Below are 21,506 nucleotides of genomic sequence, written 5' to 3'. Positions count from 1 at the left end.
AAATCCATAGCGTACATTGGGTCTTGCTAATGGGCCTCATATTGGGCTTTGATTTAAACTTCTTTTTTTTTTAAGTGATGGAGTATTATCCAAGTGGCATGCCGCAATCTACTTTGGATGATGATTTGAATCAATCGTCTTCTACGTCCTTCCTTTTGGTATTCTTCTTCAATTATCTACTGACTGATAGATGCAGAATCTGTGAAGTTTGCTGTTACTTTAGGATAAAGAAGAGGGAAAAATGGTGGCGGCTGCGACGCAGATATTTCAGTTACCGTTACAGTACTCTGTTTCTTCCGGCCGACGGAGTTATTACGGTGTTTGCTCGCCGTCTCCGGTTGTAGTCCGTAGGAGTAGTGGACAGAGGAAGAATCGGAGAGTGGTAGTTCATCAGGAGAAAGGAGAGGCGGCGGAGATTCGAGTTCCGGTTCCGTTAACATTGGAGCAACAAGAGAAGGAGAAAGAAGACAGAGAGGACGAAGATGAAGATGAAGATGAAGGAGAAGTGGATCCTGAAGATCTTAAATACGTCAATGAGATCAAACGGGTTTGTAATTACCATTTACAGATGTAGTTAGTATTTGATGAAACAAAAACGTTTTTCTTTTTTATTTTGTGGTTAGGTGTTGGAGCTACTGAGGAGGAACAGAGACATGATGTTCAATGAGGTAAAAAAAAAACACATCCCAGTCACGCTTTATGTGTTTCCTATTGAAGGATGAGAAACTAATAAGTCTCAACTTCAAATGCATAGGTGAAGTTGACCATAATGATTGAGGACCCAAGGGAATTGGAAAAAAGGAGACTTCTTGGCATAGAAGAGGAGGATGCCCCTAGTCGGGAAGACTTAGCCGATGCCTTGGAACTGGTTCACTTTTCTCTTAAACTTTCATTTTGTCACTTCAGATGCACTACTTAGGAGTGAATTGTGAGGAGATGATATGCTAGTTTTCAGAAAAAGAGAAGAAAGGAACTCATATTCGGCTCTGTTTTAGGAGTATATAGAGTTAGCTGTGAATCACTTGCTTGGAAGCCTTGGTTAACCAACCTTTATTCAGTTGCATTTATCGTTGATCTGTAACATTTCTTGTTTAAATGGGGGACATTATGCTGGTCTGTCTAACATCTAGGTTTAGTATATGTGCTTGTAATATAAATCCTATTACTCGTCATGAAGATCAAGCTGTCTGTCACTTCACAAGACCAAGTTAAGCAGTTTGCTTTGTGTAGTTACAAGGGGTAACTAAGTTGAAACTTGGTGGGGGAAATAGTTTACTTTTCAAGCATTAAGTATGATGATCCTTAACAATGTCTTTCTGTCTTCTCGCAGGTAAATGAAGGGAAAATCCCTAAAGATCGTCTCACTCTCCAGATGTTGTATGAGGAAATGATCCGTTGGCCAAATTTAGAGGTACCTCTTCTTTTAATCCTACAATTGTGTGTGTCTATTTGTGACCATGATAGAAGAAAACTATCACCGTTTCTCCTGAGACATTTCAAATCCATTATGCAACAACTGATATAAGCATCTCAATTCAAGGTGGTACAAGTCATATAGACATAAGTTCATAAGACATCCCTGGTATCATACTTGGTGCATTAAATTTATAGAGAGCTCTTCCATAAGAAACCCATATACATGCAACTCACTTGGCATATGAAGGTAGCCTTTATGAAACACAGAAAGCCTATTGTATTGGGTGCTCTAACCCCAAGGGGTAATGTGCATATTGGTACAGCACCTGTAACAACATCTTAGTTTTATTTGATGGTGTTGATTCCTGCGTCGTTCCTAAAATCTGATGGAAGAGTATCTCTTTCTGTCTTTGTAACTCTCTCGTGATCGCTAATATCCATTTAATTAGTTAGCTGCGCACAACTCTGTTTAAAAACCTTTTATCTTAACCCTTATCCTATGTATCTGAAAAGGTTGAGGTTTCAAAGAAGCAGCGAACAAAATCATTGTATGCGAAATCCACAGACACCGGAATAGATCCAAAAGAGGCAGCCAAGAGACTCAACCTAGAGTGGGATTCAGCTGCTGCAATTGAAGAAGCCGATGTCGATGATGATGACACTGGAGTAGCCAAGAAAGCCATGGTTTGTTCTCAAATCTCTCTCAACATCATTACTCTTTTCTTCCAACCTTTGCAGCTTTTTTTTCTATTCAAAACTTTGGGATCTGATTGATATTTTCTCTTGACTCTGTTCTTAATATCTCGCAGGGTTATGGAGCGTTGTACTTAGTCTCATCTTTTCCAGTTATCATCGGTATATCGGTTGTGTTAATCTTGTTTTACAATTCCCTTCAGTAGATTCCAAAACCTTTTCGGTTTTTCACATACACCAATATTTGGCCCATCATGGATGGTTTGTAACTTCATATTATGAAATGAATTTTAATTATTTGATCTTCTTCTTACCTAAATCAACAGCTTGTGGTCTGCACAACTTCGGGTAATATTCCAAATCTTTGGGTAATATTATAATAAGTGTGATTCGATTCGTGCGGGCTTATCTACCTTTGTCAGATCCTGTCTCAATCTTAGGCATGGTCTCATGTAAATAATGCTAGAAAACTCGGCTTATTTATTCGTTTATGTGTTTTATAATAAAGTCAATAGCCTTTGGCTGAGATTAATACGCAGGTAAGAAGAAAAGCTGGACGTGCAAATCATGATCAAGTGTTACCCACCGGACGTGCAGTCCATGCTTACTCAGTCTATAAGTACCCGTCATTTCTTTAGCCTTAAGACGTAGCCGTTGTCATTTCTCATCTTACTAGTTAGACATTTTCAGACCAAAAAAAAAGACAATGGCAGCCGCAGTTCTCATGCCAACGATAAGCTTTAGAGATGGGAGCATTCATGAGGACTGGCAAGTTCTAGGCAGAGACGAGCCGAAGAAGAAGATCCTGGTCAAGCAAACGAGTATGAGGCATTCCGAGAGAGAGATATCGATGGACCCAAAGTCAGTCAAGTCGTTGTCTCTCTCACCATCCTTAAGAAGAAACGATAGCTTCGATATGATGCTGTTACCGGCGATGTCACCTCCTAGAGACTTAGATGCGCCAATGCCTCTTCCTTTGCAGCCAGTTCGGACTAAGTTTGTGAGCCGTAGCCTCCCAAACTCAACCACAACTTCTCCTAAACAACGTTCGGGTTTGATGCGTGCGCTCAAAGGCAAGGAACAAGACTCGTCTTCTTCGTCTGCATCATTGAAGAGAAGCAAATCTTGTGGATCTACGAGCAAGAGACTCTCTCTTCGAAACTCTTTCTTCATTAAAACAGAATCGAACAAGAGCATCAACAATAACAATACATTAGAAGATGGGTTCAAATGCAACGCTCTGTGTCTATACCTCCCCGGTTTTGGAAAAGCAAAACCGGTCAGATCATCAAGGAGAGACGATTCTTCTTCCATCACCCGAACCACCACCACCACGACGTCGGCGTCATCGTCCGTTACGGTTTCAAGAACTGTCTCCGTCAGAGAAACCACCACAACAACCACAGTGATCTCAGCTACTCGAGCTTCAATGGAGAAATTCGATTGCAACTCATACGCTTCGGAATCTGTAGGAGACGAAGGAGGTGGTCACTTATTCGACTTACCGTCTGAACTCGTCAAAAGCGGTTCGGGCAAAAATGATCATGATGATCCGGTTTCAGCAGCTTTCGTGTTCGACAAGGAACCTATTGAGAAAGAGATCAAAGGGGTTCTAAAGATGTCTGGTTCTAAGAACAGAAGATCTATGGAGTCTTCGCTTCGTCAGGTTCGGTTCTCCACGACGTCGCCGGTTTCTTACCCGACGTCACCGGCAATCTCGCCACGGTTGCTAGAAGCCAGCAAGGATATCAATGTTTTCTTGGAAGCTCAAGCAGTTTGAGTGATAATTAAGAACGATATAAGATGTAATATACGGAAGTCTTGTTATATTTTTATTTTCTTTTTGCTAACAATTTCCCAAGAAATCAATATTGTTTTTAAAATTAGAATTAGCGATTTGTGTTAATATTTTAGTGCCAATTTACAGAGATAGATATTTGGAAATATTCCAAATATCTTATTATTGTTTTTATTAATTATTTTAGATAATTATTATCTTTAATATTTTAGGGTTTTACAGTTTTTATTATATATAGCCGTCTAGGCTCATGGTTGTATTTAGTTTTATGATTCGATTAATAAAAGTTAAGAGTTTTCTCTTTTGTTCCTTGTTTTCGGTAGATCATTGGTGATCTCAACGAATTTAAGAAGACATCGATCTTAGGTATTCTTAGACTAAATAAGATCCTTTTGATTATCCTAGTTTTCCGGGTATTTTTAGAATCAACGGATCTCTAGTCTTATTCCTAAAAGCTTCCGCTACATCAGTTGGGTAGATAGATATTTGGAAATATTCCAAATATCTTATTATTGTTTTTATTAATTATTTTAGATAATTATTATCTTTAATATTTTAAGGTTTTACAGTTTTTATTATATATAGCCGTCTAGGCTCATGGTTGTATTTAGTTTTGATTTGATTAATAAAAGTTAAGAGATTTCTCTTTGTTCTTTATTTTCGGTAGATCATTGGTGATCTCAACGAATTTAAGAAGACATCGATCTTAGGCATTCTTAGACTAAATAAGATCTTTGTGATTATCCTAGTTTTCCGGGTATTCTCAGAATCAACGAATCTCTAGTTCTATCTTTTAAAGCTTCCGCTATGATAAGTTTCTTGGGCTTCCACTTAAAACCAATTGGTAATTAGTAGTGTGACCCAAGTCCCTTATATATTACTTATGTCTCCATCATATATATTCGATGTGGGATCTTCTCTCCAATACCCTCCCTCGAGATAATGGTGCGTATAACCATTAATCTCGCAGAATCCATCATACCCCTCCGAGATAATGCACTGTTTCTAGCTATGTCGAAGAACTGAGCCTTCTCTGGGCCATCAGTTAATGGGTTGATCGGGCCACTGTCCGGACCGGATTAAATGGTCAGGGTATTGGGCCGGCTCTGATACCATGATAAGTTTCTTGGGCTTCCACTTAAAACCAATTGGTAATTAGTGGTGTGACCCAAGTCCCTTATATATTATTTATGTCCCCATCATATATATCCGATGTGGGATCTTCTCTCCAATAAAACTCGTTGAGGTCGTGTGGTTGCAGTATCATATTGTGGATGATGAATCAATATGTTGGAAACGGAAAATCTACCAATTGAGGCTTGCAGTCCCGATCAGTACATACCCTAATGACTTGTGCTTAAACATATATTAATTGAGATTTATTTTAAATTTTATACACAAACTAATAAAAATAGACTAAATACTGTTTTCTGTTAGTCAAACATTTATAGATGATGACATGTCATTAACGAAATCTGTCGCTGAACTGTCTGTTTACGACTTAAAATAATAGTTATTAAAATAATATTTATCTCAAATCTGTTGTAGGGGGAATCGAAGCCAGGTTGGCCCGGATAAATATACAGACTATAAACCATTGTGACAAACCAATTCATTTTTAATTCTCTGTGGTTTAATATATATATATATCTGGTAGATATTCGATTCTGATATTTTTTCTTGTTTCCATCTTCTCCAATTTTTGTCTACCATAAAAATTCATAGTGAATTCATATCAACAATTATATATATATTTGATTATTTACATTATTTATTAATTATATAATATTTCTAAAATAATTTAATAAATATGAAGATATTAATAATAAATCAATTTAACTGTAAATTTAAATTTACTTTTAATTATAACAAAATCTATTAAGAAACATCTAACAAAATGTTGGTAAATTTTTTAAAATTAACTCTTTGATTAATTTCATGATTAGTAATATAACATATTATTTAAATTAATTTAAAGATTAATAGCCCTTACAACATCTTGCATAAACTCACCCAATCACTATTTTTAGCAATGAAAGTTTATGCAAGATGTTGTTAAGGCTATTATAAATTTAAATACATTTTCATATTTTAATTTATATATTACTTCTATTTTGATAAAATATATACTATACTTAAAAATTTATAAAATAGCATAGTATTTTAATTTTTTATTTTTATGATAAATTTTTAAATTAACTTATAATAATATATTATATTATTAGTTACAAAATTAATAAATTAATTAATTTAAAACATATTTAAAATTTTAGTAAGATTTTGCTAGATTTTTTTAAACAGATTTTGTTATTATTAAAAGTAAATTTAAATTTACAATTAAATTAATTTGTTATTAATAACTTCATATTTATTAAATTTTTAGCAATATATATAATTAATAGATAACGTAAATAATAAAATATATATAATTATTGATATGAATTCATTATGAATTTTTATGGTAGATACAAACTGGAGAAGAAAGAAACAAGAAGAAATATAGAATCAGATATCTAAAGATATATATTAAACCACAGAGAATATAAAAAATGAATCGGTTTGTCACAATGGTTTAGGGTCAATATATTTATTCGGGCCAACCCGGGTTCGAATCCCCCCTGTAACAGATTTGAGATAAATATTTTTTAATAATTATTATTTTAAATCGTAAACAGACAGCTCAGTGACACATCAGATTCTGTTAATGACATATCATCATCTATAAACATTTACTAACAGAAAAACGGTCAATGTATGATTTGGTCTATTTTTATTAGTTCGTGTATGAAAATTAAAATAAATTTCAATTGATGTATATTTTAGTACAGGTCATCAGTGTATGTATTGATCGGGACCGCAAGCCTCTGTTGACATATGAATTGGTCGATTTTCCTATTGAAAACCATTTTCGAAACAAAAAAAAGAATACTTATTGATATAAATGGAAACTGTAGATTCGTGGAGAATATAACAGGTGCAAGATCCTGTAGTTTTCGGCTACCCCTCTTAAATGTGTGGGCTTGGAACGTATTAAATGAATATAAACCCATCCACTACATTCAATATTGGGGCATAATTGAAATCGTTAAAAATAAATTACTTAGTAATTTGTAAATCGATATTAATTTGGGGATGGTAGGGTTCGTGAATGTGCTAAAAAGTTTGTTTTTACATGTCTTGCTTCATGTAACATTTAATGCGGAAGCGTCGGTGCACATTCTCTTGTTTGTGTTTTTCTACTTATTTGCAATCTATTGTTTCTGCTTTTGTTTTTATGTAGTTAACTTTGATGGTAATTTGAAATGAAAATGACTGAATGAATAATTGTTGTCGTTGTTAGGAGATTTGTTGATTGGAAATAATTTGTATGATTGTTGAGCATTTGGCAGTGAGAGACTTTCCAGCCTTTACGACAATTAACAACCACGAAACTTGGAAGGACCCTATCCGTGGGGTCACACCTCACAGTTGTGTGTTTCCAAATTTTTGAGTAATAATAATTAAATAAAAAGGGTAAAGTAAACAAAAAAGTTTAGTTTGTAATTTGGTAAATTATAATATATATATATATATATATATATATATATATATATATATTCTGAATGCGAGTTTTTATTTTTTATGATTTTTTCTTTATCACTCAGTTCTAACTTCTAAGGAAGAAAAAGTGCAAACTTTTGGTTAATTAACACGACAAAAGATCCATCGAAGACCACAACAACTTTCACTAATACTTATAACTAAAGAGACTACTTTTCCAAATACAAATAACCAAAAATATTATAAATCCCATCACAGAGATGCTTATATACCAAGTGACTCTGAGCTGTATGATTCTATAAACCCCCATTTTATAATACAAATGAAAGAATACTACATGAAAAGCAAAAACTTCATAGAAAATTGTTACATTCGCCTAAAATACCTTTTCAAGATTTACGTTACAATACAAAGTGGAAACCATTACTTATAACATACTCTATTTTTGTCTTCATTGCCGTGTCCTAATCAGACGATCTCCAATCGTCCTGATCTCAAATGTCTTAACCGCAAGGCCAATATCACGCATCGTGGTATCAAGAACGTAAGGATTGTTATCAAACATGATGCGTGTCCCGTTAAAAAGATGACGGCAAGGCTCACGACGCTGCGAGATAGAACCGTGGTAGTGAAAATAGCGGATTAGACTTCCCGCTCCGTGGTATGTCTTCCCCTGTAGATTCTGCGACATGTGAACTCCCGTCGCAAACACGTTACGCGGTTGAACCGCGTATTTCCTATCCCGTCGTGGGACTTTCTTCACATCTCTATACGCCAGTTTCTCAAATCCCCATTTCCTGACAACACACAACTACAATATCAATCATCCAAAAACTACAATCCAATTTTCTTAAAAATAGTAAAATCACAGAGAATGAAAAAACTAACCAAAGCATATATATTTATACTAAACCAAAACCGATGGTATATTTAATTTTGAACCAAATTTAACCAAAATTACTTGTATCTTTTACCCATTTTTTTCCTTTTTAAATCAAACCACCCGTTAGAAAAGAATCGAACTTGCTGGCCTACACTCATCAATCAAATCGTAGCAAATCTCGAGTTAGTTTGGGAAAATCTGAAAGCTACAAGAATCATTGAAAACAACTCTTACCACATGGATGATGGACCATTGGAACCACTAAAAAAGCGTGCAACAAAAAAAGAAAAACTCTTCTCACAGGAAACATATTGACAGAATCAGATGCTACTTTAACCAAATTAGTGATGATTGATTCCAAATGCTTAAACCGCACATGGGTTGGTTCTCAAACAATAAACCAATCAAAACCAAGACTTTTAAATTCCGGTTTAAAAAAAACATTCCAAATAGTTTACCTGTAAGTTCTGGCCGGACCGTCCCCGGAGAAACAGAGCTGACTACTCATAGGCATCTGTTCAATGGTGAACTGAGAATATTCCTCTAGAGTTTCCATCACCGACGAGATTGTATTATTGGGAGGGATAGAGATAAACTCATCAACATCGAAGAAGAAGATCCACTTGGCATCGAATCTGTATCTGTGCAAACAATCATTCACCACCATGAACTGGTTGTGATAGTATCCATCGAACCGTTCTTGATCTCTGATATCGTGTAACGTCACTCTCCCGAGCTCAATCCACGGCCGTAGAACCTCGCGCACTTCCTCTCGAACCCCTCCGGCGTCGTGGAGAACGAAGTGAGATCTCTCTCCGAAGAACCTCGCGTGGTAAGCGATCCACTCCCTCACTCGCTGCGGGCTTAGGTTTCCGTACAGAGACGAGCCGCAGTAGAGGTAATCGTACTTCTCGCGGCGGCGGCGATTGGTGTCGTAGCGGTCGAAATCGACGGCGTTTGGGGTTTCGGTTAAGACCGGAATCGAATCGGTGACGTTCCGATCTGCGTCTCCGGTGGTGGCGTGGAGGAGAAGAGTCCCGCCGGAGTTTTTAGGGTTTACGGTCGCCGGGAATGTGCAGTTGACGACGACGGTTGTGTAAACTCGGCCGTATCCCCAATCGGTTAAGATTTTGTTACCGTCGGTTAACACCCGGTTCTCAGACTGGTTCAGTGGGACCCACTCGCAACGGTAAGACGGGTGTGCGTAGACGTGAAGTGGCTTCGAGGATAAGCCGATAACGGCGAAAGTGTTGACGCCGCCTCTGTAAGCGCTCATCAACACGAAGTTGTAAGCCGCCCAGCCGTAACCAGTAAACGACCGTTTGGTAACGCCGTTATTTAACGCCGACTTCTGTTTGACGTCGCTGTTATCCACTACCGCGTTGCCAGTAGACAGCCGTTTTGTATCACCGTTGTTCACCAGAGGCAGTTTTATATCGCCGTTATTCACTACGGCCTTTTCTGTTAACGGCCGTTTAATGACGCCGTTTTCTAATCCCGAGCTGTTTAGGACGGCGAGGGAAGTGGAATTAACGGCGTCCGAAGCGGAGATTCGTGAGATGCAGAATCTGAGTTCGGAAGCGGAGATGGAGAAAGAAGAAGGTATGAAAGGGAGGAGAGTGGCTAAAGTGCAGAGAACGAGTAACGCCACTAAAATGACCTTGAGCTCGGCGGAGAAGTTCCATAAGAAACAAATTAGAAGGTTTTTATTATCCTTAGTATTTTGGTCTTTCTCTTTCGCCATTTTCGAGGTTCTTCTTTCTACTGATGAAGTAGAAGAAGAAGAAGACGAATCAGAACGTACGAAGCGTTTGAGAAAGTAAAGCGACAGAGCACAGAGAGAAAGAGAAAAGGAGAAGTGACCAGATAATGAATAAGAGTCTCTTGTTTATATTTTTTTTTCCAAGTTATTTTTTTTTTCCAAATATTAACCTATTACTTATTCATTTTGCGTGTTTATTTTTAAACAAGCTGAAGATAAACAAATTCTTCAAATATGATTGCTAACTTTGTGAGTGATTCTCTAAAAAACGTTTCTGATGAGAATTTGGTCTAATAATATATGTACTTGACAAACAATTATTTAGTTTGTGAGTAATTTTCAGTTACTAGTTATTTGTATATATATAGCTATATCATCTTCCATGAAAATATAAATTATTTATTCATTTTTTTTAGTAACTAGCCGAAAGATATAAAGTCTTCATATATAATTCGAGGAAGTTATTCTAGTTTTTTCTTATACTTGTTTAGAAAATGTACATAGTACATGTGCTAAACAGCGAGTAATGTATTAACGAAAAGAGTTACTAAAATTATTAGCAGCCAAAATGAGTTGGATTTGCAGATTAAAGGGTTTAGCTTTTTCCAAACAGATTTTGTCGTCTTTGTAATTTTCTCATACCCACCGCTTTACTTTTATTTTACGCAATTTACAAATCAAACCTCTAGTTTCTCTGATTTTAGTTTATAGTAAATTTATCATCGACCTTTGGAAAATGGTATGCGAAAGTTTCTCGCAAATTAATTCGCTTAGTAATTCTGACTAATTATCATTCTTTAACTGAATCATTTTTGTAATGAAATTACTGTCTACAGTAGAGCTGGGTAGCGGTGGATGCCCGTTCCAATTTGGATGCCCGTTCGGATTTGGATCGGGTATTTCGATATAAGAAATAGAACCCATTAGAGTATTTTATACTTCGGATCGGATTCGAGTATTTTTGGTTCGGGTTCATATATTTTTAGTTTGGATTTGGATATTTAGATTTTGAAAGGAAAAAGACACAAATTCTTCATTTTCCAAACTTCTTGTATTAAAAATATACATTTAATTTAAAGGTAATTCTCTCAAATAACACTTTTTAAGTTTTTGTACAAAAATAACACTCAAAAATAAAATGACCAAAATAGCACATTTTTGTTTTGAAAATTTTAATATTTATTTTTTGTTTTTAAATATTTAAACACATTCTTAAAACCACACTCCTTAACTCTAAACCATAAGTCTTAAATTAATTAACCCAAGAGTTATAAATGCATATTTAAATTTCAATAAAACTTTTTTTTTTTCAATAAAACTTCTTTTGGTCATTTTCCTCCTTATGATGATATTTTTGTGACAAAATTTGGTTTAGTGTTATCTTGGTCTTTTTCTCTTAACTGTTTTTAGTTGATAATAGATTAAATGATTAATGGATTTCAGATAAAATTTAAATCTAAAAAACATTAATTTGGTTATTGTATTGAAATTTGAGTATAATTTTTGTTAATGCACAAAAAATAAACTTGACATGTTTTTCAAGTGAGTGATAATCCATAATTATATGTATATTATCTGATTTTAAACTATGTATAGCATTAATATAAATATTTTGAATTAAATGAGAGAACTAAACTAGAAATATAAGGTTAAATATATATATATATATATATATATATATATATATATATATATTCGGTTAATTTCGAATATCCATTCGAGTTTGGATATTACCCGTTCGAATTCAGGTATCAAATCTCTCTTCACTCAATATTCGTTCGGATTTTTGTTCGGATTTTTCGGATCGGGTTCGGGTGGGGATTCGAGTATCGGATAAAGTGCCCATGCCTAGAGTTGGACATCATTACTCGTTACTCGCCTTAAACTCGCTACTTAACTCGTATCCGTCTTGAAAATTCAAGTACTCGAAGTTGTCAAGACAAATAACAAATCAATAATTTTCATTAGTTACAAGATCAAATCAAGTATCACTATTATTTTTAATATTTGACTAGTTACTTGCCTCGCTACTTACTCTATTACTTGATATTAGTTACATGATATACTAAATACCTGTACATTTTTTTCTTGTACTTGCATTTATGATTGGACAAAAATATGACCCGCACCTTGTGCAGGGTGAAAATGATTATATAAAATATAGTCAACATTAATATTAGAATGTGTAGTAGTCCTGCGATTTCGGTTTTCGGTTAACCAAAATTTTGAAAAATTAATTTCAAAATTAACCAAACTGAATTTCGGTTTAGTTTTTGGTTATTTTCGGTTTTCAATTTTATACCAGAAAATAACTGATATAATTGGTTTTCAGCCAATTTCGGTATAATTTTCTTTAAAAATTCGGATATTTTCGGTTAATTTTGGCTATTTGGTTAAATTCGGATATTTTTGGTTTTTCGGTTAATTTCGGTTCGGTTTTCTGGTTATTTTAGGTCGTTATCGATTTTCATTTTTTTGAAAATCAAAACCGAAAGAAAACCAAATTATTATTTGTTTAAATCCTACCAAACTGAACCGAATTGAAAACCGTAACTGAACTAAAATCATTCTTACTGTTCCATACAATATAAATATTATGACAGCGTAGTGGTTAGAAATATTGCGTGATTGATTGTGGTTTCTATTGTATATTTTTGGAAAGTACATTCTTTTTTTTTGTCATCAAACACACAGACTCATATAGGCTCTGCACACCAAACTGGGAGCTCCACATCCATGTGAACGACGAAAGACGATTATTGTCTGGCACTACGTGCTAAACGATCCGCCCTTAAATTCTCCGTTCGTGGAACATGAATGATTTGTGAACTCTGAAAACTGCTTTGTAGACTCTTAATATCCTCCAGATAATTTGCAAAGGCCGGCCACTCTTCTGGTTCTGAAACCATCTTCACCAACTGAGAACAATCCGTTGCAAACGTAACCCGGAACTGTCGTAGATTTTTCATACACTCCATTGCCCAAATCAAAGCCTCCACCTCTGAGTGGAGGGGAGATAAACTGGCCCGACATTTCGTGCCCCCATTAGTCCCTGAAAGCACTCTAGAGTACTATACCAACTTTATCCCGAAAAAGAATCCTTATCCTTCCACGAACCATCTAAAAAGCACCATCTCCCTGGAATTGTAACAGGTTGCATTACTTGTGGCGGTAATGATCCTCTTACATTTAATTCTTGTGCCGCGGTCCACATGGTAGATTCCGTTTCAGCCAATTTTAAAGTATCTTGTGGATCCACATCCAGATTACTAAAGATCTTGTTGTTCCGTGCCTTCCAAATATACCATAAAATCCAAACAAATTGATGATCATTCATCTTTGGTAAAACTCTCCAGAATAAATGGTCTATATTAGTAAATAGCGCTTCCGAAGGAAATGCATCTGGATTTGTTGGTATCTTTGATAGTGCCCATATCTGCCGAGCTGGAGGACACTAAAAAAAAACATGGTTTAGAGATTCCTCAGCATGCCCACATCTATCACACCCAATATCCCCTTGCAACCCTCTTGCTTTTAGATTCTTTCTGACATCAATACACCCTGATACAATCTGCCATAGAAAATGCTTCATTTTTGGTGGGCACCTCATCAGCCAACACTGAGCTTTCAAAACTTCTACCGTAGGGCCAAAGATAATCGGTGGTTTTCTTTTATCTGGGTAAATTCTTTCGACATCGTAACCTGATTTAACCGTGTATCTTCCATTTTCCTGGAAAGTACATTCTAGTTAGGATACTAATTAGCAATAATTATAGACGATTATAATTCTATAATAGCGATTGCATAAAAACATAATTTTGGAAACCATGAATATTACGAAACAAAAACATTTTCATAGTTTGAATATATAAAAACAGAAATAATGAACATTCTTTAACGTCTCACAAATTCAGCCGGTCTATAATTTTGTATATCATCTTCTCATGATTTAGTAAAGAAATAAATATCACGGTCAAATACAATTAATAATAATACAAAATTATGTGGTAAGTAATGGTTACAAAATTGTAATGACCATGATTTTTTTGATTTTAGAAATAATATGTTGACATAATTTTGAAAACAATTGTGTTAACCTCCTAAATTTAGTAAGTGATTGACCATTAACTCAGTTTCTGCCATATATGCATAATTTGGCTCGAAATTAATTAATTACCTTCGCCCAGTGTCTGATTTATCTAAATAATATCAATCACCGTCAAATTTATATAAATTTTGTTCCTAATTTTGTATATGATAATATATTCTAAAACATAGACAATACTGATTTGAAGGAAAATTATGAATATATGGCCAAAATGTTACAATTACTAATAGTTAAAACTATAAGAAAATAAAACTAAACGTACAATGCCATTGTTTGATGTATGTTTTATAAGCTATTATATATGTCGTTCGTGTAATATAAAAAAGAGTCTATAAGTCATGTATACATCTATGCCTCTCCGGTGATTTTTTTGATATTTTACATACAATATTTTACATAGGATTATATACATTGTTAGTATAATATATAAAAAAATAAATCGTTTTTATGCATGTCAAACATTGGCACATAATATGAACGTGGACAATGTATAAGAGCATAATATTAAAGGTCTATATAAATTTATAAAACATACACTATATGCCAGTTGTGTATAAATATATTCATGTGTCTTCCCGGTTATTTATAGCATATCAAAGTCGATATCGAGATCACCTTGCTAAATGTGAAGACTTGCGCCTTGCGCAAGGTGAAACTAATTTTTTCTAAAACTATTACTTGGGTTCATACCAAATGTTCTAAATTTATAAGTTTCATAGTAAATTATATATTGTGTATACTTTGTAAAGACAAAATTATCAATTCTATACAATTAAGTGTTTGGTACATGTATGTGTTCATGTGTACCTTACCTAACCAATCTTTCTATATGTAACGACTATTTTTTGAATTTTATAGATAGTGATTATAATATTTGACTGTTTTTATGTTGGTTTTGAACTTATGATCATTTACGGTTCTTATGTTAAATTTTGAACCAAAACGCGGCAAAGTAAAACGTGAGTATAGTGTTTGAAAGTCAAATATTATAGTCAATAATATAATAAAATTATAATATTTATATTTTAGTGTACAATTAATTATAATACAAATGTGTATGGTAAGTAATGGTTCCGAAACGTGGGTACTTACTTCTATAAATAATATGTTGTCATAATACAAATAATCAATTTTTTCAAATCAACCTCCCAAATTTACTCACTGTTTGGCGATGGTATAGTGGATTTGATTCAAATATTTGAATTGATCATGTGTATTTCCTCCTAAACCGTTACGCACCGAAGGTAACTAATTTCAATAATTTCGAGCCAAATAAGAACAATCACCGTCAAATCACTATAAATTTGGTTCATAATTTTATATGCTTCATATATTCTAAAACATGCAATAATATTATATGGTTTCTATATTCGTGATGTTGAAAAAAAGAATATGCAATATAAAAGAATATATAAGTAAAAGAATATATAAAAGAATGTATAAGTAAATGTATTCATATTCACTTTTTTACATATTACATACTGCATATTGCATACATATATAAGAGAATGTATAAGTAAAAGAATATATAAAAGAATGTATATGTAAATGTAAATGTAAATGTATACATATATGCATTTCTTACATATAATATATAAAATAATATATAAAAGAATGAATGTATAAGTTATGTATACACGTTTTAAGCGGAGGAGAATTTCACTATATATTTATGTCGAATATAATCCCCTAATGTATTATGCATGTCGAACAGAAGCAATGCATATGTGTCATCTTACCCTAGTATAAATACCAATGGCATTATATGTAATAACCTTAGTAAATCAAGGATAATTGTAAATGATGGCCGAGAAGGATTGTGAGGATGACACATATGCATAATGGCAACATTGAAATTAGTTTACTCTTTAAAGGTTAATTTTTTTAAATGCTTCTTGATTAATAATTAGGGGATTTGTTCCGTATTTGTCTTGACTTTTAAATACTCGTCGTCATCTAGTCAAGTTTTAATAGTAACTAGTAATAAAAGTTTAGTTATACAGCTTGTTATTGTATGTTAATTTCTTAGAGAAGACATTTTCGTAATCGTGAAAACTATACAATGCTTATATATCAAAATATTTATAAATTTTTTATTTTTTTCTTTATATTATGAATAAATATTACTAATATAATTATACAATGTTTCAGGTGGAGGCGTTTTCAATCTAGACATAGTGGAGAGGAATGACTCCCTCCCCAAAGATATTCTATAAATAATGCGGTGTCTTCAACCATTTCGACGTACAAAGAGGTTACTTTAAGATGGTTGTTACCACAAACAACTAAACCGTCTACAAAAGCAATGAGAGCCAGTGGCCTTTGCTTCCATTCATGGAGCATTGGCTGTTCAGGCTTCCCAAGAGCTTCGTGTACTGTGACGTCTAAATCATCAGTTCCGAACAGTCGCCTCCACATTATTCCAACGGATGTACCATCTTCCAATGACGGTACTTTTTACACAAAAGGTTCACACTTTAAGCCGGTTATGTCTGCAATTCACGAAGAGAAAAATCGTAGGAGATTATCAACAAATAAAAACCAAAGTTCATATTTGCGAATGGTAACTAGTTAAAGGCTAAGAAAAGAATGTATGAATTTAGCAGAGTTTGAACATCGAGCAACTGGATAGTGAAACAAAGCACCGGATTGACTTCTAACAAACATTGCAATTCCGCCGTGCCTTGCATACATTTGACCAGGGAGCCTATGATAGTTGCTCTCGAATATATGTTCATGCATGGTCGAGTTGGATAGCAATAGCTTACGAATGGTCGCTACTAGTAGCGACGAGTTTGTTGAAACTGATGTTTCAATAAACTCAGGAGCATGAGTAGACATCTCTTCAGATTTTTCTAGTTCGGTGCTGGAATATGCAATCGAATTAGCCGAAATCGGATAAAAATACTTGTTAAGTAGAATGTAATGCTTATTAAGTCGGACATCGTTCTCAGTTGTTCTTAGTATATCATACTAGTTAACAAGGGCAATGTGAATCAAGCGGTACAACAAGCTAATACAGTAAAGGTAAATCAGTTTCCAAAAGAAAAGTACATAAATTTTGGTTATTCGACAGAATATACATGCATAACGCAGTGGAAATTTAGCAGTTTTTTTTATTTTGCAGGTTTTGTAAGGACGATTTGACAACGAGTCACTCACCTTAAAGCCATTTGACTACACAATTGAGAAACCATTCTAGACTCCGACGATGCCGTAAAACTATTGTCAAATTGTTGAAGGAGGTTGCATTCATGATTAAATGGAATGGTTTCGGATCAAAAACCAAATTAGGGTTACATGCTCTGTATTGAATTTGCCCAGTTACCAAATGCTAAACTCAAAGATTTTGGGTTTTTGTAGATGTTAAGAACATCTCCAACCCCACTTCAAAACTCACTCCAAACTTCATTTTGCAGTAAAATCATCTCCATTCCCACTTCAAAACTCACTTCAAAATGGAGTAATAGACATGATTACTCCAAATATGGAGTAATCCAACTCATTACTCCAAAATAGAGTTGAACTTTTTTATTTATAAAATGGTCCTTCACATTTAAGTATTTTTGTTTTTAATAAATTATTATTATAAATAAATATGATAATGTTATTTTACTATATATATTATAAATTTTACTATTAATATTTATTAATTATATAAACAGACATCTAATGAAATATTTTATGCAGCAAAATATATAATATAAAACAAAAAAGATTTGTAGTGAATAATTATAATAATTCTAATGAATGATTTAAGTTGATGTATTATTGTGTTTAAATAATGTAATATAATTTTTAGTGTATTAAATATTTCCTTTTTAAACCTTGTTGAGTAATTTTAATTATATAATAAAAATTTAATTGTGGTTAATATTGTATTCAATAGAAATGTTACAAAGTGAAAATAGACTGTTTTGTAAATAGTAAAAATAAAAGGTGATATTACTAATTTTAAAATAAATATAAAACATAAAATATTAAAAATATTCAATTTTAGAGTAGAAAATTGAGTAATATATTGGAGCAAAACCCTACTCCATTTTAGAGTTACTTTATTTTGGAGTAGAAAATTGAGTAATACATTGGAAATGCTCTAAGTGATCAGATTCAAGGCAAGTTTAATTGGATAAGTTTTGATTTCCATTTTTGATTAGTTTTTCTATTGATTTGCAATTTTTAAAGAAAAATGGTAAACATGAAAATAAAAAATATATCATAACCCTTATGAGACATTTCACAAAGACGCTGAAATGTAAAGTTACCAATTTTGCCAATTAAAATTTGATGTTGCTTATTTTATCAATTACAAATTTAAAATTTACCTGATTTACTAATTTTCATAAAAAATATTATCTCTTATTAAAATGAATAAAAACACGTCATGATGTGCTAATACTCTTTAGGCACGTGACAGTCTAAAGACCTGCCATGTATATAATCATTCTTCTTCTCCATCTTTTACTTTTTTATTTGCTTACTTTTGGCTTAGAACATCTCCAATATAAAACTCCATATTTTACTCTAAAATAGAGTGAATATGAAGTAAAAATACTCCAATCCAACTCCATTTTCCACTCTATAATGGAGTAATAAACAAATAAAAATAGATTTCTCCATTTATAGAGTAAATTTCATTATGGAGTGGAATATAGAATTGGGTTAGAGCATTTCTTACTTCATATTCATTTTTACTCTATTTTTAAAGAAAAAATAGAGTTGGGTTGGAGATGCTCTTAGAAGCTTAGCAAACGTTCGAAAAGCAGGCTATGGTTTCAGAATCTCTAAGGCCATCTCCAACCACTACACTATTTTAGTGTTAAAACTACATCATTTTAATGTAGTTTTAGCATCAAATTTCTTTTTATCTCTAACCACAACACCAAATATCACACTAAAAATAATATTTTCTAATATTATATTACTAAAAAAAGATTATCTTAACTATTTAATATTTTAATACACATTATTTTTATAACATATACAAGTTTTTTCAAATTTATGTAATTTTTTTAATTCTGGAAATCTATTTTTTTGTATACATTTTTTATGTTTGGTTGGTGTTTATTTGGTAATTTTATGTATTTTAAATAACTTTTATGTATTTTAATCCTATTTTAAATGTTTTATTAATAAATAATTTATATTAAATAAAATTTATAAATCACATTAAGATTTATTAAAAATAAATTTAATATTATAATTACATATCAGTTTTATTTGCTATTTTGTAAAGGTAAATATAGTGAATTATGTTATTTAAACAATAAAAGCAAATAAAAAAAATTATTCCGTCGCTACAGTACCACACTATATTTAGTGTGACACTGTATCAAAAATCACCAAAACACTATAATGGCGTTGCTTATACCGTCTCATTGGAGATGAAAAGTCAAAATTTGACAGTATAATGCAATTATACCGTTCTCGTTAGAGTTGTCCTAAGACTTATCATATCTTTCCTTTACGCATGCATAAATATACATTCTTTTATTTTATCAAATATATGTAAATATATTTTTTTTTTGTAAATATTACCTTTGTCCTTTCACTTGTAAATATTTACGTTTGTCCTTTCACTTGTTTTCCTTAGTGGGGCATTTGGCATTTGTAACTGTGTGCTCGCTTGGTGAATTGTCATTCTATATTTCTTAATCCTCTATACATTACTCACTCCGTTTCGAATTATTTGTCATTTTAGAGTAGAATTTTTCGTTTTAAAATAAGTGTCATTTTCGGTTTTCTATACAAAATTTATTGAAAATATTCTCTACTCTATTTTTCTATTGGTTGATATATGGTTAGATGTATTGGTAATAGTGTTTTTATTTTAAAAATATGTAAAATTAAATGTTTTCTTAATTTGTATGCATAAACTAGAACAACAAATAATATGAAACTGAGGGAGTATTTACTAAGTAATTTTCTTACATGTTATCACCACAAACATTCTAGCAAAAAATAAAAATGACATGATTCGCTTATAAGATGACATGAATCCTACATAATTATAACATGGTTTAACACATTTATTACACAAAATTAAATTAAAGAAATTCAAATATAAAATATTAAGTATATACATATTACCATATTAAAATATTGAGAGTATAATTATTCCCATAGTTAAAAAATATAAAAAAAATAATTAAAATTCGACAGGGAGCTAATATTAAACTTACATTTTGAACAAGTTAATTAAAAATCAACTAAATTTATTTATTATTTCTAGTATTTTACATATATTTAATACTTATAATTAAAATATATCTAACTATGGTAAAATTATAAGAAAGTATTTCATTCTTAAATTATTTATCTAATAACTAAATTATTTTATATACGTAAATAAAACAAGTGCTCTATATTCTAGCATTTATAATGTTTTAAATCTTGTAAATAAAAATTTCTGCAATGTGGTTTACAATTTCAAAAATTAATCTATCTTGACAAAAATATATTTTAAAGAAAAATATTATTTTTTAAAAGTTTATTACCGTATTCTTTTAAAAATATAGTATTGCAGTTAAATATTAGTATGTGATATTAAGATTATATTTTATAGTAACATGGATAATTCTTTTTTTTACAACAAAAGAAACTAAGCTATCATATATGTTCTACCGTTTCATAGAACCAAGCCGGTGGCAAAGAATCGACATAAAACATAGCAAAAGGGGAACACTTAGAACCGCGTACAAGCTTATTCGCCACTAAATTGTGAACTCTCGAAATATGTTAGATTTTGAAGGTAGGAAAGAAATCTTATTGCGTCTGAACTCTTCTAAGTGTGTAGCAAAGTAGTAACATGAATAATTCATTTTAGATATTTTGGCAAACTTTTAAAATATTACAATAATCCAAATTATTATATTAAAGATAAACATTGTATAAATATTTATTTTAGTTAATTTTTAAAACACCAAAACATAGAAGATTATAATATAAAAACATTTTTGTATATATTAAAATTATATTTAAATATATTGTCGAACGTAAATATAAGGTTAATTAAGCTTCTAAATTAGTAAATCCACTAAAAGTTAGTTTTAATTTTAGTTTAAATTTAAAAAAAAAATATTTTTTGCACATAGTGCAGAAAATCACCTAGTTATTAATATTTTCTATTTTCTTAACGTGCATGATTTCTTTTCGTAATTTGATATTTTGACTACAATGACAGCTTTTTGATATATTAATACTATTAAAATTAGATCATAACGTTGATAAAAAGTTATGTTCAAATTATTTTATAAATTTATTTAAATGATTATCTAAATATATCTTGTAATCACATTTAGTTATA

General features: G+C 32.1%; 3 protein-coding genes across 3 annotated transcripts; 2 read left to right on the top strand and 1 right to left on the bottom strand.

Moving 5' to 3' along the window:
- Positions 1-103: 103 nt before the first annotated feature.
- LOC108848488 (ycf3-interacting protein 1, chloroplastic) lies at positions 104-2,409 on the top strand. The gene is made up of 6 exons (XM_018621872.2): positions 104-547; positions 624-668; positions 755-868; positions 1,331-1,411; positions 1,930-2,100; positions 2,226-2,409. The coding sequence occupies exons 1-6, from the start codon at positions 242-244 to the stop codon at positions 2,313-2,315; spliced, it is 807 nt and encodes a 268-aa protein (XP_018477374.1). The 5' UTR covers positions 104-241; the 3' UTR covers positions 2,316-2,409.
- A 146-nt stretch (positions 2,410-2,555) lies between these two features.
- LOC108848487 (uncharacterized serine-rich protein C215.13-like) lies at positions 2,556-3,965 on the top strand. Its single transcript, XM_018621871.2, has one exon. The coding sequence runs from the start codon at positions 2,816-2,818 to the stop codon at positions 3,887-3,889; it is 1,074 nt and encodes a 357-aa protein (XP_018477373.1). The 5' UTR covers positions 2,556-2,815; the 3' UTR covers positions 3,890-3,965.
- A 3,776-nt stretch (positions 3,966-7,741) lies between these two features.
- Positions 7,742-10,201, bottom strand: LOC108855276 (galactan beta-1,4-galactosyltransferase GALS2). Its single transcript, XM_018629047.2, has 2 exons — positions 8,789-10,201; positions 7,742-8,244 (listed from the first exon to the last, which is right to left on the bottom strand). Exons 1-2 carry the CDS (start codon positions 10,072-10,074, stop codon positions 7,899-7,901), a joined length of 1,632 nt encoding a protein of 543 aa, XP_018484549.1. The 5' UTR covers positions 10,075-10,201; the 3' UTR covers positions 7,742-7,898.
- Between the last annotated feature and the right edge of the window lie 11,305 nt (positions 10,202-21,506).

This window comes from Raphanus sativus, chromosome 4 (genome assembly GCF_000801105.2).
Source record: "Raphanus sativus cultivar WK10039 chromosome 4, ASM80110v3, whole genome shotgun sequence".
Lineage (NCBI taxonomy): Eukaryota > Viridiplantae > Streptophyta > Magnoliopsida > Brassicales > Brassicaceae > Raphanus > Raphanus sativus.
Note: the sequence above shows the minus strand (reverse complement) of the source record. Positions and strands in the feature narration are given on the sequence as shown.

Coding starts and splice junctions, on each gene's coding strand:
- LOC108848488 (XM_018621872.2), top strand. CDS start 242: ATGGTGGCGGCTGCGACGCAGATATTTCAGTTACCGTTACAGTACTCT. Junction 869..1,330: donor TAGCCGATGCCTTGGAACTG/GTTCACTTTTCT, acceptor GTCTTCTCGCAG/GTAAATGAAGGGAAAATCCC. Junction 1,412..1,929: donor TCCGTTGGCCAAATTTAGAG/GTACCTCTTCTT, acceptor GTATCTGAAAAG/GTTGAGGTTTCAAAGAAGCA.
- LOC108848487 (XM_018621871.2), top strand. CDS start 2,816: ATGGCAGCCGCAGTTCTCATGCCAACGATAAGCTTTAGAGATGGGAGC.
- LOC108855276 (XM_018629047.2), bottom strand. CDS start 10,074: ATGGCGAAAGAGAAAGACCAAAATACTAAGGATAATAAAAACCTTCTA. Junction 8,245..8,788: donor GGTCCGGCCAGAACTTACAG/GTAAACTATTTG, acceptor GTGTGTTGTCAG/GAAATGGGGATTTGAGAAAC.